At 32.5% G+C, this 15,783-nt stretch overlaps 1 protein-coding gene across 10 annotated transcripts in view; it reads right to left on the bottom strand.

The window, feature by feature from the left end:
* Positions 1 to 15,783, bottom strand: part of EPHA5 (EPH receptor A5) — a 337,472-nt gene that overhangs the window by 66,094 nt on the left and 255,595 nt on the right. For 6 of the 10 annotated variants that reach the window (XM_079152970.1, XM_079152972.1, XM_079152974.1 and 3 more), the window contains one exon: positions 12,179 to 12,284. In XM_079152970.1, coding sequence (XP_079009096.1) covers positions 12,179 to 12,284 — 106 coding nt within the window. The remainder of the gene's footprint in view (positions 1 to 12,178; positions 12,285 to 15,783) is intronic. The other 4 variants (XM_079152971.1, XM_079152968.1, XM_079152973.1 and 1 more) reach the window with 1 other exon arrangement.

The following is a 15,783-nucleotide window of genomic DNA, read 5'->3' as shown; positions in this document are numbered from 1 at the left end:
AGTTTCCTTACTTTATTGTCTCTCACTTCCAAATTGAGGACTAACCAAAAGAAGCCAAATCACTCAGGAAGTCCTGTTTCTAGTTAGTCCACTTTCACTTTTACCAATCTAAAAACCTCAGTCAGGGCAAACCTGAAGCCTTCCCTTTTTTTCTATTACAAAGCTTTTCCACTATTATGGCTGCTCTGAGTGTCTGCCAAATATAAATGATGTTGGCTGAGATTCTTCTACAGCAAGCTCTGAAAAAGTAGTTTCTGTTTCTTTTCATTTGGATAGTTGCAGTTTATTTCTACAGAAGAGATAATCTTTACTAGCTCAATAAAGGAAAAATGCGTCATTCAACTTTACAGCCAACCATCTTAGCTTTTTTCTAGTCCAATAATAGTACTGAAAAGAGCATACTGATTCAGGTGGTTTGTTCTGTTTTCTCAATGGGTTAATGCCTACAATGAGCAAACACCTAGTTGGTGCCTAGGAGCCAAAATTACTATAAGCTTCTTCCATGAAACTTTTTCTCTTCCAAGCATATTATAGCTGAATATAGTCTATCTCTCATACCTCTTGATGGAAAGCATGTGACTATCATAATGAACCTGTTTGAGCTCGGCTATTTTAGTGTTTCATTTATTTTAAGAAAAATAAAGAGAAAAAGTGAAGGCAAAGCTGCAAAAAATGTGATGCTTTCTTTTCCTATCTTAAAAAAAAAGAGACTATCTATAAATACAGAAATGACAAAATGTCTTTTAAAAACTCATTTATCAATTAAAGGTGTGAGTGGATCCAAAAAAAAAAAAAAAAGAAAAGAAAATATGCCCAAGAAATAAGTCGACCATGTAATTTCTAATTTTTTAACTTCCTTCATTATGATGATGCAATATTTTCCTATTTTTGAATCATGTCTATCAGCAGCAAACTTTTAAGGTGGAGAAACCACATGGACTAAAGTTTTAATTGAACTATTTAATTTCAAAATAATAAAAATAATTGTGGATATACACTAAAATGACCAAAACAAAGAATGCATGCATTTTTGATGAACATAAAAGAATTGACTATATTATAAGAATGCTTTAAAAGAAATCTAAATGTTACATTTTCATACCAATCTATTAAATTTCATATAAGAACATTTTGGTTATTAGTACTGGTTAGGAATATTAAAATAACAAATTTTGATAACTTCCATAGATGTTTAAAATGAAACATTAGGGTGGTATTAAATTTAAAGTTTTAGTACATTATTAATATATATAATCTAACAGTGATTAATTATGAATTCAATTGCTTTATACATGTAATTGTGCATAAATGATGTGTGTATATGTAGTCACAAAAATATACCTATATAAAATATTTGTAGTTTTAACTATAAAATTCCCAATAGGAATTCACCTGATCAGGTATTAAAAAATATTTTAACATAATATTTAAGCTTGTATGAAACTGGAACAAATCAGACAGATTAGTAATGTAACTTTGATAGTGCAGAGCCCATATACATAGATCAATATCTCTATACACACTTCTTTAGTTTATGCTATAGGTGAGACCCAGTAAGAGTTCAGTGGACAGTGATAAACAGTGTTGGGTAATGACATAAGTCTGTGGAAAATATCAGTGTAAACCCTCAACCATATAAAATTAACATTTTTATATCTCATGCAAAAGAAACATTACTAAAAAGAAAACTGGACTCTTCTAATAGTATAAATTTACTGTAAGAAGTGCTAAGATCCCATCAACCTGATTGTGTAAAGATCAATATATGCAATAGACAAAACAGGTAATAACATAACTAATGACAATACTTTTTGCTTATATATTAATGAACTTATTGAATTTCAAAAATACAAAGACAAGCAATTAAAATACAGACCCATTTTTTACCTACTAAATTAGTGAAGACTGACTGGGTTGTGAACTACCCCTTAATGTCATGCCCTTTGAAAGTTAATTGATATAATGACTTTGAAAGGTCATTTGTCAGTATATGTCAACAATTTTAAAAATATATATATATATATACACTGACCCTTTCTTTGAATTATATGAATCTGTTCTAAAGATATTAAAAACAGAAGTAATAAAATGGAAATGAACCTTCCAAAACAACAACATAAAAATGTGAGCATGTATGAGAAAGGTTAGTCATTAGAGTACAAAGGAGGCATTAATTTTTTTTCTTTTAAAACACTTTCAATTACTCAGTAATTTTTTCACAATGTTGTTAAAAAAGAAAACAAAACTATAAATTATTAACTGAAGTTCATATACTAATATCTTAAATATATGTGAGAAAATATGTTGATTGCTTCTGGTGCTATATGTATGATTGATTTTCTTTCTAAATTTTGTCTTCTCTGTTTTTTATGATTTTTAACCAGAAAATATCTAAAATAAAATAAGAACCAGAAAGAAATTAAGCAATCAGCTAAATCTTGCCAACTTTGTAAAATGCAATGTTAAAAACAGATTGAAAGTTATAGGAAAGAAAAATTTAGAGGAAATGGGAGCAACAAGATGATTCCATAATTTCAGAAAATCAGGAGATTCATTTAAGAAGGTGGTCATTCAAAGATACGTTTTAACTCAAAGGAAGCAATGATGATGCAGTCTGATACTATATTGGGGGTCTTAGGAGATACAATGCAACGGGTGGGTGGCCAGAAGCAGAATGACAGTGAATTTCCCTTCAGAATATATGGCTTACTGAGATCATCCCCTGATAGTGTTTTAAGCTTGGAGATACTGGAGCAGGATCCAATCACCCTGGCTTTGGCAACTGATTAGAACAAATGATCTAAACCTCATGGGGTCCCAATAGAAATTTCAGTAAAAAGAAAGAACTCCTTTCCATATCAATTATTTTGATGAAGATTAAGGTACAAGACTTGGGCAGAAATAAATTGGGAGGTAAAATAGAATTCTACTTAGCATCAACATCAGCATGTCTCTATTGAGACTAGAGAGTATTACACAGTAGTACAGTTTGGGATAATTAATTATAAATTGTTTAGACTCTGGGAATGGTTAGTTCTATTCTGGGCCACTACATTCCAAATTACTAGAGAGGGGTGAATTCTAAAGAAAATTATGTGCACATTTGAAACAGGTAGAATAAGACTAAGTCAAGAAAAAAAAATTAGATATTGCAGTAGTCTTAAGACAGTCAAAGAAAACCTAAGAAACAAGACTTTTCTGACTCTGGGCAATCCCAACTTGTCAACCTGATAAGATTTTGCCTTCCAGAATGGAAACAGGAAGTAGGTAAAACACACAAACAAATATCAACAACAAAAATTACAATAACCTCCCAACAGTACTTCTTAAATGTCTTGCCTTTCAATTTACACTGACCCAAGAAAAATGAATTCTTTATATGTTTTTTACTTTCTGTAGATTTTGATATTTTAAAATCTTGGAAAACTTCCTTGGCTGGGAAGAGACTATCCTTCCCAGGGCTAGCCAATTCTCAAGAGGTAACAAAAGGCTTAGCCAGGAGCATACTTTTGATACGCAAATTTATCAGTCTGGAGCCACACCTCCTCTGTCTGTGTGGTACACCTCAGGAGGCAATTCTCCTCCCTCTTAAGCATTCTGGTTTCAGATTCCAGGCAATTAGAGACATCTCCTATGAGCCAAAAGTCTGTCAGAATTATTCATCCTAACCAGTCCTAAACTATTTACCCTGCTTTTGCCTTGACTTTCCTACTGAAACCCCAGTAAAGTTTCCGCCCAAGACTTTACCCTCACTCCTATGTTCTACTTCCTCGTCACAGTCCAGTGTTTCTTGTGGTCCTGCAAGCCATGCTGTGCCTTCTGTTTCAAGGACCTGTGAGCATAAACTAACTTTGTTTTCTTGAACTTCATTTGTTTCCTCTTCTGATCACATCTGATTGAGCATCACATGAAAGACCCCAGAAAAAAACTCAACAAACACTATTATGGATATGTGGATTCCAATATTAGGTCTTACAAACAGGAAGAAAACAGGTCCTTAAGGAAAATAACAGCAGTGAGGGAGACCTTAAATGATAATTAAAACCAACTGACATTGTGATCTGTAATACTTGTGGCTCCAAGAGAATGGAACAATGTATATAGAATATTGAGAGCAAATACATGTTGAAGATCTAATGTGTGAAAGTGTGTTATTTCTTTTGCGAGAGAGTAATATGTCAGAAGAGTAAGAAAGAACAAGTAAGAGATAGTAATGGATTTTGGTTAAGCAAGATCACTGGGATCTATCGGGTTTAGCAGCACTGTAACTATCACAGCCATCAGTTGCATCTGATGCATGGCATAATGAAGAATTCAGCTATTGGAAACTGAGTTGCTAATCTATTAGAAACATTTATTTGCTTCTTGGTTCATGTAAGTCCTTATAAGGAACAGATTTTGAACACTTGCGGCTTTTAGCTGGTGTTCAAAATCATTTGGAACACTTCACTCCACTTCTCAGTAATGAGTATAAAAGACATGGCTCAGGAAATCAACTGCTCTCTTTTGTTGAATAGATGTACTACCTTTTGGCATAGGGCAGTAATATTGATTTTCACTGTGGAGCTGGGTATCAGGTTCCTGTGAGAGCTTGTGAAATTGTGGCCTCCAAGAGATGTAATGAAATTCCCAGAAAACTGGCAGGTCTTTCGCCAGAGCCCAGCATCTTCTGGCATGCTGGCCTGCTCTCTATTTCAGATGGGAATCACATTCTTTTAGAAAAGGAGTTTTGGGCAAATGGAGCTTTAGACAAAAAGGGTATTTTGTTCTTGTGGTTTAGGCTTTTGACTTGCCCTTTGTTTTACACTAGTTGAAAACTATGAGTCTCTAGATTTTTGTTTCTAAAGTAATTTGCATCTTTGCAAATCGATGATATTGATTGTCTATAGTCTCCTGTACCATAAAATTTTTCCTGTGAAATATTGGCCTCAATATAATTCCTGAGAGTTACAGTGATGATACATGTTTGATCTGTGAGAAATTGCAGGTGGGATATTCAACAGTGTTGAGAAATTGAGCCAGTAACCCTCTTAGGTTCTGTTTCCTAGGACGGTTTGCTTCCCACAGTGGGCAATTAGTTGTTGCTGTGCTCCTAGCCTTCCTGGCATTACTTTGCCCTGATCCCCATTTGTCAGTCATTAATAAATTATGATCTGCTCTCTAATTATTTTTGATTCAGAGCCTTTGAAGAAAAAAGCATGTAATCATGAGAAAATAGATGGGATAACAACTCTCAGATTTTAAATCAATACACACGTCTGGATTTATTACAGTTTTATAAAGTCACATCTATTGTTAATTCATAAACCACTGAGATTTACTTTTAATGAGCTCTTTTCTAAACCCAGTGATTAGCTGTGTGATTACAAATATTTATCATTATTTTAAAATAAAATAGTACTGTAAAATCTTTTCATACAATACATTTTTCTTACTAAAACTTACATAATTCAATGCTAAGTAAGTGAGTTTCAACACATCAGTGTATTTATGATACTCCTCAGCTGTAGAGAATCAGTAGAAAAATACAAATAGTTTTACCTACATTGTTATTTATAAAAGCCACCGATGCTTGGTAACACCAGGTGAAACATGTTGGCTTAGAATGCCTACCTTTTAAATAAAGAACATCATAAACTAAGGAAGATTTCTTATCCCTATACTTATTAAAATCACTACATTTATTTTGTGATGACATGAAGTTTTACTATTCAGGAAGAATACATATTTTGGGATGGGAGACTCTAGTATGCTTATGTTAGAGTCCCTAAATTTTTCAATTTTTCATAATAATCTTGATAGGAAAAATGAACAAAGTACTTCAAGTAGAAATTGATGCACAGTTCATCTTTAGTTCAATATTTTATTAGATATTCATTCAATTAGGTTTTGTGGGAGGGCCACAAAAGTTTTTATTCTCTAAGTACTTACTGGTGGACAGAAGAGAGAAGATATTTATGCAAAGCTCTATAATTTGTGGTTGAAAGTGTTAAAATTCTATGAGAAATACTGATATATTGTTCTAAGACTTTAGTGGAAGGAGAAAATGCTTTAACTAAAGGTTCTGAGGAAGGCTTTATGTTAGGAGGAATGGTTGGTATGGGTCTTGACGTGTGGACAAGGTTTAAATACTGTAAAATGCTAGGAAGCTTGTTCCAATGGCACAGCAGGCACCTAGATCAATCAGTGATTGGCACCTAGATCTATCAGTGTCTGTACTTTTAATTTTTTTAATCTCTTGAACTATTCAGCTACTTGATTTATCATTCTCTTTTGTACTGAGCCATTTTGAATTTATCTCCTGTCATTTGCAAAAAATTAAACCTAAGTTAAAAACAGTAATAATGCTGGAGAGGCAGTGAGAAGCACATTGTTCAGAGGCTGTGCCCAGCTTCACTCCTCCAGACATTTTGTCATTGGACACTTACTGGATCCCACACTCATCATCCCTATGGTTGGGTCGAGTTGAGGGGGCAGTTTTAGGTGTACACAGAAGTGAAATTAACTGGCCTCTATGAAGTCATAAGTGGTTATAGAGTTGGAGACATCTGATGTGTGTGATTAGAATGCAATTTACCATGCATCATTCTCTCTTATTTTTATAAATATTTTTATTTACTGTTGATGGACCTCTACTTTTTATTTACTTATTTATATGTGATGCTGAGAATCAAACGCAGTGCCTCACACATGCTAGGCAAGCGCTCTACCACTGAGCCACAACCCCTGACCACCATGTATCATTTTCCCATTAAGTGTGGAGGGAGATCCACCCAGGCCAAATATATTTTCATTTCCTTCAGGGTCAAAATACTACTTGACATTAATTTTAAGATATAGGTTATTCATACTATTCACCAGTCTAAAGGTTTCTGAATGTGAATACCATTTTATTTAGCAGTAGAGAATCAGATATTTAACATGGAAAGTTTCAATTCACAAGTTGATTGCAACTCATTGGAAACTTTATAGTAAAGAGCAAAGTGCCTAAAGTCAGAACTTGATCCAAGTCCCTGACCTCTAATAACTAGATCAAAGTTCTACATACTTTCCCAAGGTGAAAGGGATGGGGACAGAAGCAGACATACAAGTCCCTGCCTTGACACTGTATCTTATATTCTTGTTGAGTAGTCAAGCCCCAAAATAGCAAAAGATATGAAAACAAAAATCAAAAAACAAAAACCAGTGCTGGTCTGCAGAGGAAGGAATCATAAATAATCATGTTAGTGAGTGCAACTGAGAGGTTGAGGTTGAGCAGAGGAACAAAATGGGGAGTCATGTGGTTCTCTCTGGCAAAGGAATTAGGCAGCAGGAAGAGCTAAGGCAAGGATCGTAACATAGGACCTTTCTTACAAAAATCAAGGAACAGCAAGAAGATAATTTTGTCTGCGCTAAGTTGAACACAGAAAGAGTACTAAATCCTTAGAACAGTACCTTGTAATAGGTCCTGCATAATTGATGTTAGACCATACTTATTATTGTCAACATTATTACCCTGCCACTTGTATTAAAGGGGATTCTCTGAAGTTTTTAGAATAATTCATCCTCTTTTAAAAGTACCTGGCGAAGAAAGTATGATGCTTCACTATCAGATAGAGGCAGAGCTCTGATGCTTGCCTAATTAAGCGGTTACATTCAACATACCTGCATAATTATTTTATTCAGCTTCAAATGAACTTGCAAAACACTTCTTTGGTCAAGGAATTTTACTCTCAAGCCATTGTTTTTTCTTTAAAATGCAAACAGTTCAGGGCATGTAATCAGAAGTCAAATATTTCTCAAATCAGTGAAGCAGACCATCATTTTGTTCAAAATTGAAAAAAGTTACCATAAAGGGAACTACTCCAATTTTATTGTAAAATTATTTTCATTAGCCCCATTTAATTGTGTTTTATGAAATTCTTTCAACTTATCAAGCTACTAAAATGAAAATATTTTGAGGAAAGAACATTGCTTTTTTTATCTCAGTGCACGTTTTATTTAGGGGTTCATATGTACTAAGTACTTAATAAATCTGGGTAATGAATAATTGTGAAATATGTGTCACTTACATACTATTTTAATTCACTGGACTTGAAATAATCTGAATGAACAAAATTTAATATTATTTTCAAGTAATAAAATACAACTTAAATCAAAAACTTAAAAAACATATAAAACATATAAAATGACTTGATTATGTTTCTGACATGGTCGATGTTTTTTAATTATGATAGGTTAGTCTCCAAATACAGTGTCTGTGACTTCTCAGGAATTTTTGCCTTAGGAAACTGTGAGACAGTCCGTGGAATGATTTTCTATTGTTGAATGGGACACCATGGGAAATAGGATTTAGCAGTTTAAGTCCAATTGTAGGATTTGAACATGACCAGGACAAACAAGGGAAACTTGCCCAGAAAATCATCTTTTTTGTAGGCATTAAGCCACTTCTCAGACTAAATTTATCATGTTGGAAACATCATAGCATAAAAATCACTTGAGAGAAGCTTTAAAAACATGTCCGAGGACAAGCAACAAAAAAGAATCTTTACACTTCAGAAACTGTTTTCTGTTTTTTTCTTTTCCAATTTCAGAATTGGAAAAATCTTTAAGTTTTGGCTACTTACACGCAAAAGCATGGGCAAACATAGGTGGGAATACATGTTTGTAATAAATGTATGTGTTTTACCTCTGAGTGTATCTGTGGAATTAATGAGAAACAAAGATCAAACTTTGAAATTTTCTTAGCATGTAATGAAATTCACAAACATAGTAAATAAGGGATCAGAAACAAAGTATTAGAAAATGTTTAATCTCAAGAAGTTCATATTGAGTAAGTTTCAAGGAAGAAAGCACTTCCCTACAAATAGAAGGTGTTTTAATTTGTGTTTTCTAAATCCTTTTGAGTTTTATATTAGAATAAGAACCATCTAGTAGTCAATTTTGGGACTGTAAACCTTAAGCTTGATATATGGACACAAGGGGAAAAAAAGTCAATCTAATTGAAGGAAAGAAAAAGAAGGGGGAAGATATAGTAAAACACTTTCAGAAATTTAATTAGAAGACTGAAGAGATGACGCTCTAGGAAAAACTGGTTGATTAAGCAAATAATATATATTTATATAAATAATTTTAATGATTTATAAATTTTATATGTATATGTTTATATATTATGTATATAAAATAGTATATGTAAAAGGACAAAAACCCACCAAATTAGAATATAAGAAACTTACAACTGTTCAAGGTCAATATTGATAAAAGAGAAGGATCCAAGAACAATTACAACATGCTGAACATATCAAGAGGTTTAATTTGCAATCATCCTAGGGTGATTAGTCATAGTTTGTTGAGGGCATGTCAACTCTTTCGTAATCTCATGAAGAAAAAAATTAAAGATTAATGGAAAAGAAAGTTGTGAAAGGAAATTTTTGAACTCTACCAAAAACATTTTAAGCAACTCTTCAAACTTTAAAGAAGAATCACTGCCATTTTTTAAAATTAGACATTCTTTGTCAAGATTAATACTTGTCTCTGTTATCTTGAACTGCATCTAGGTAGGAAGATTCCCAAAGCACTTGAACACAATTACTTTAAACCTATTTGATTTATTTTTCATCCTTAAGTATATTTTAGAATTTTAAAAAGTTGATTTTTTTCTTTAAAATAGATTAGTTCTATAAGATTTGACATATAATAGACTCCAATTATTATTTCTTTGATCTGAATAAAAATACAGGTTGTCAATGAATATCTATCTTCAAGAAAAATCTACTCCTGGTTTCAAATGGTGATATAAATACTCAGTGGATATTACATAAAAGTGATGCCAGTTTTTTCAATATATTACAATGAAAATAAATTATTCATATTACTGCTGATAAGTCAAATTATTTTCATTTAAAAAAATCTTACCGAGAGGCAAATACTTGGCTATATTATCTTATCCAAAGACTAAAAGGAGATAATATTTCAATGTAAAAAGACAGTCTTAATGTGATTATGTTTATGCCTCTGTTTAGGAGTCATGTTTTGGCAGAGAGAGGAAGAAACATAAATAATTCCACCTTACACCATTACTAGGACAGGAAATTTTCAATAATTTGCTCAAACTCAAGTTTTCCAAACTTGTATTAGGTTTTGGCCATATCTTCATTTCGTTTTCCTTTTATTTGACAGGTGTTGAGTTAATTCAGAAAAATCCAGGTAGTATAAGGTGGCTAAGAGTAAGTCCAGACAAATATTGCAAAGTTCGTTACCTTAAGTGAGATTGGAAAAGTCTTCAAAGAACCATATCATTTAGGTTTGGAATAAGTATATGTATGTAATATAAGCATAAAATAAATTTTCCATGAAGAGTCAACTATAGCTGCAAAGACATTTCTATCATATGACAATTGCTCCTTGAAATCCAAGAATGTACATTCAACAAAACACAGTAATTTTTTTTAAAAGTTTCTTTGGTATTGGGGATCAAACCCAGGGCCTCTTTCATGCTAGGGAAGTACCCTGCCACTGAGATATATCCCCATTCCTTTTTCTTTTTATTTTGAGATGATCTGGCCAAGTTGCCCAGACTGAACTCTAACTTGTGCTTTCCCTGCCTCAGTCTCCCAAGTAGCTAAGATTAAGTAATACAAATCTCATGCAAAAAAAGAAAATACTTGTAAAACAATTCCATTTGATTTATTTGACTATTTTTTTGGTGAAATTTGTTATCCTTTCAACTAAATAGTTTTTAAGACAAAACTGGCAACTCTACTAATCTTCCAGAAGTGAGGGACACTGGTTGGTTATTGTCCCTAGGCATCTTCAGAGGGAAGATAAGTGGGACACAAGACAGCCCAGGACTAAACTGGGCTTAATTTTCCTTAACAAAACACATATTGACTCCTTCCTAGAAATTTTGAAAATACATAACTACCTTTCTAACATTAAAAGTAAACATTAGATTACAACATATACTCTTTAGAAAACTTTGAACACTTAAATGAATAAGAACTAGAAGAAATGGAATTTTCAGATACAAATAAAAAGCAAATTCAAGGGGACTAGCAATATTTTATGAAAATTAAAGTGTTACCCTTGAATTTAAGGATATAATCATAAATCTTTTCAGAACAGAGGATACAGTATACTGAAAAATGACTAATTCTATATATTTGTGAGTTAAAGGGCTGAAGGAGAGTAAACAGTAATGAGTAGTACGGTAACAAAGTCAATATTAAAAGTTGATTTTATGACCTTTTTTTTGTTGGGCCTTCTAGTATATTTTCACATTTTTATAAGGTTTAAATATTTCCATGAAGACTTTCATCATTTCATTTTTTTTTCTGTAATGGTGGAACACAATACCAAAATAAATTTTCAAATGGACAGCTCTCACTACTGAATATCTCTTCTGAAAATATGTCCTGCATGAGAAAATATGGAAATGTGAAAATATTTGTTATAGGAATAGAGCCTATGTATTATTTATTCATCTATTTATATTTTATTTTTAAGAAAGGTTCATTATACTTAGCTCAAAGTTCAGGAAGCACCTCTAGAAAACTTCCTGTTGAACTCTACCTCTTTTGTTTACAAAATGAAAAATGTAGACATGCAATACATGTATTCATGTACCTCATATATCTCTTAATACAACATTCAATGCCCTTCACTCCAAGTCAGTATACAACATGATTGATGTACACAAGTTCAAATCCTTCAGAAGCTGAAAGTAAAAGTAGTCATTGAAAATGTTTGGAGATGTTGCCAAAGGCTTATTTGCCAGAATATCTGCTTTATAGAATTAGTAGTGCTACTCCTCAAAATTCTCCCATGCACAATCATAGATCTTCCCAAATACTAATTAAAATTGAAGCAAGCAATGACATATACTTTTGGAAGGAAAAAAAATTCAGAATTAAAACAACTATACTAAGAAGAAGAGAAAGGTTTTATTAATAATAGAACAAGCAATAACAAATTAATACTACTCTTGTAAAGAGAGCATACCAGAAAAGAGAAACTGTGTGCTTAAAAACTAGCACTAACACGGCCAAGATAAGGTGTAAGAAATACATCATATATTGAAGTTATTTACTTATGTACTGCTGCCTGATTTGTGTTGGGATGTGCCTAACAGCCAAATGGTCAGATAAAGGTAAGAAAGAGATCAGCTGCAAAAGTTCAGAATCACAGCTTCCTCTCTTACCTTCCACTGAGAAGGAAGCCGATAACCACTGCCAACAAAATGACTCCCACTGTCACAGACACAGCAATTATAGGAATCTGGCTTTGATCGCTGGAGGCTGCAACTGCTGATAGGAGACACAGAAAATGAAGCTTGTAGTTAAAGTGATCATATGCATTCAAAATAAGAGCTGTTTAATAGTCAGTGATCAATTCATGGCTTAAGCAATTCACCCACCCTTGGCTGAGATTTCCCCATGATGTCTTGTCTCGAAAGTCTGTAATTAAAAAGGCAACTTCAGGAGAAAATATTTACTCTCCAAACAGAAATTCAAAAGCATTACTAAGTCACTGACTATTTCCTTGTCATCATAAAAAATGAATGTATATTGTTTGCATAGTATTCATTAGGGACCTAAGGTTTACAAGATAAAATGGAACATCTTCAATAACTTCAAACACCTTAATCTAAATAGGATGGTATTAAGTATAAGCGATTTGACATTTCTAGAATGTGTATGTCACTTTTCTCTAGAAAAAAAATCTGACTAACTTAGATTATTCTTTTCTCATAACATAGTTAAAAGTCCAAAGTAATGTGATTATGACCTCATCTAAATTGAATACAATTCCAATACTAAAAATATAATTTCAGCAACATGATTTCAAGCAGAATATAATCATGAAGTATATTTCATAAATAGGATTGCTTTTCAAAAAGTATTAAGTCATAAATTTTGAATTTGGTGAAGTTTATATTATTCATTAGCTTCATTTATATGACCTTTTTAAAAACAATGGATTTAGAAAATTTTTAAAATTTTAACATTATAATTGTTATAATAAGAGAAATGTGAGCATGATTAAGGTAGTTGTGCCTAAATGAGCAAGGGAGTTCACCTCCATGAGTTCAAATTTTAAGTCATCAAAACTGGGAACCACCATGATTTCTGTTTTGTATTTTACCACCACTGGTCAAATCTTGGTAATATTTCTGGAATTCACGACACGTCATTCTAGAGACATTCCTTTGTTCTTTCTATCCCAAACTGATTCTCATTCTAATCTCTTTTCTGTCCTGATCTGTACAGCAACCATTTTGGACCAATCTTCAGAGCCAAATTATCAACAGCTAGTTTGCGTAAAACTGCTATTTACAAAACATAAGTCTATGTCCTTACTTTCTCTTTCCTCTGGTGATAATAGTTGCAGCTCAATGTCTCTTTACACTGATGTCTCCTGTTCTCTGATGCTGAGGTCAGTAATAAATAATTTGGTTATTGGGGTGCAGTATAAATAGTAGGGAAAAATTATCCCATTACAGAGGTTTTGCTTTATTCATCTCCAACCTTGGATTACTTGTACAATTGCTATTCTCAGTTACCTATTTCTCCCCTGTCACACACATCCCTCCCATCTCTTCTTTCTCTCTCTCTGAGAGAGGACATCAATCTAAAGAAAACCATGAAGCCTTGGTTCAGTGTTATTTAAGTTCAATATTACTTTAAATGGGTCGCACCTGCTGCTTGAATGCCCTTTATTCTCTCATTAATTTCCAAACAAAATCATCCCTCAATGATAGTATTTCTGATTTTCTCAGTGTATTAGTCCACTCCCACTTTGTGCATTTTTAAATGCCACAGTTTATATATTAGAGAGTGCTCCTGTCAATCTGGGATTAACCATCACTGTGTAACCTTTTACTTTACCTAACTCCCTATATAGAGCCTCTTCTTTCTCTCCCAAGATCTTGGTCCTTCAAAGATTTTCCTTCAGGAGGGTTATGTGTTTCAGTATAGGCTATTTCTTTTCAACTTAGTAGCCTGAAAGGTATCTTATTTTAAAAGGAAAAAACATAATCTTTTATGTAAATGTATTGGTGCTCAACCGGAATTTGAAAAAAATTTCTAACATTTAATAGACATGTATTTCAAGAAAATTATTTTATCTTTTAAAGTCTCACTTCCTTAATCTCCATATAAAATAATTTTATGGATCATAATCTTTCTAAGATTAGAAACAATAATATAAAACACTTAGCATAATGCTTTACTGATAGTCTTAAATACACAGTGGATGTCATTTCCATTTATTAGCTCCTGCTTTATTTACCATTCTTATTATTTCCTATTTGTCACCATCTTATCATATGGAATCAGTCTTAGCTTCTGAGAGTCAACTAATTAAATTCTCTGTGCAACTTTTCTTCTACCTTTGAGGTTTATTATTTTTTACATATTTTCTAAATTAAATTAATGCTCATTTTACCTTACACAGCATTGTAATAAGAAATTTGACCTTAGAGAACATATATGTCTCTCATTATTGAATCTGTTTTCTTCTTGCTCCTATGGTTGTTTTCTACCCCTCTCTGAAGCATTGCTTTGCGATTTCTGTTGACTCACATTCTCACTCACCCACATCTTCCAAGTGAGTGAGCTTGATGAATACTCATTCTGGATCCTTTTCACCTCTCTCTTTTTCTTTCTCTGCTTCTCTTCTCCCTCCCTTTCACAGATACTTCTTTGCTCAAGGCATCAGGTGACATGAAAACATTTGTATCTCCAATGCTTATTTCTCTCTAAAGCATTACTCTACTTTTCACCTTTTCCTCTTCATTTGTATTTATCGCCACATAAAAATAAACATGTTTAAAATTGAGCCCTATACTATGTCCAGTCCCAAGGGCATTAACAAAAACACATCAACAAATAAGCCATAAATCAGACCAATAAACCAATGGATGTGATCTCTCTCTAGTTTAACTATCATTGATTCTTTCTTAACCTGTACTTGTCCATTAATTACCAAACTTTTGCATTTCTTTTGATTTACTTCATGTATTGCTTCATTTTAGCCAATATTCATTACTTTGATTCAAATATGTATTATCAAAATCTTAGGATAATGTTTGTAGTGTTTTTTAATCTCCTATGTACTTATATTAAATATCAAAAACTATCATTTTGATCATCTTTCCCTGATCAAAATCTTACCAGATTCCTAGTGCCTACGGAAGCACAGTCCAAAATTCCCTGGCATTCAAAAGTCCTTCTAACCCGATACCAAGAAATATTTCTGGCCTCAATGTGCCAGTTTGGTAACTCTCACAGATAAGGTTCTGAAAGAAGGAGTCATGATTATTCAGAAGTAGAGGTAAAAATAGGGACACTAAGAAAAGTATTCAATTGGAAGACAAATAGGGTCCTTGGTAGTGTCAAATGATTCATTTTTAATAATCCCCAAGAGCTGATTTAACAATGTGTTAAAATGTACTTATGTATGTGATAATGTCTTGCATTAAAATAATTTAATATTATGCCAAAAATTTAAAATACTTAAATTAATACAGTTTGTGAAAATATTGAGTAATTCTAATTAATGCTTAATTTTATAAGTATTTTTACATTTTTTATCTAATTTACACTGAAATCAGATTTTTCTGTATAATTGGCAATTAAAAAGCTATGAAGCATTTTAAAAAATACATTTTCATTTGTTAACTTTTTAATTTGCAATTTTCTAAGTTCTTTGGCAATTCTTAATTATTGATTATTTCACTGTACTGATTAATTTGTGAGATATTTCTAATAGAAAAATTTTCATCAGGCTTTGGATTATTTATTC

This window comes from Sciurus vulgaris (assembly GCF_902686455.1).
Source record: "Sciurus vulgaris genome assembly, chromosome: 9".
NCBI lineage: Eukaryota > Metazoa > Chordata > Mammalia > Rodentia > Sciuridae > Sciurus > Sciurus vulgaris.
The sequence above is the reverse complement of the archived record's forward strand: the minus strand, read 5'-3'. Positions and strand labels throughout refer to the sequence as shown.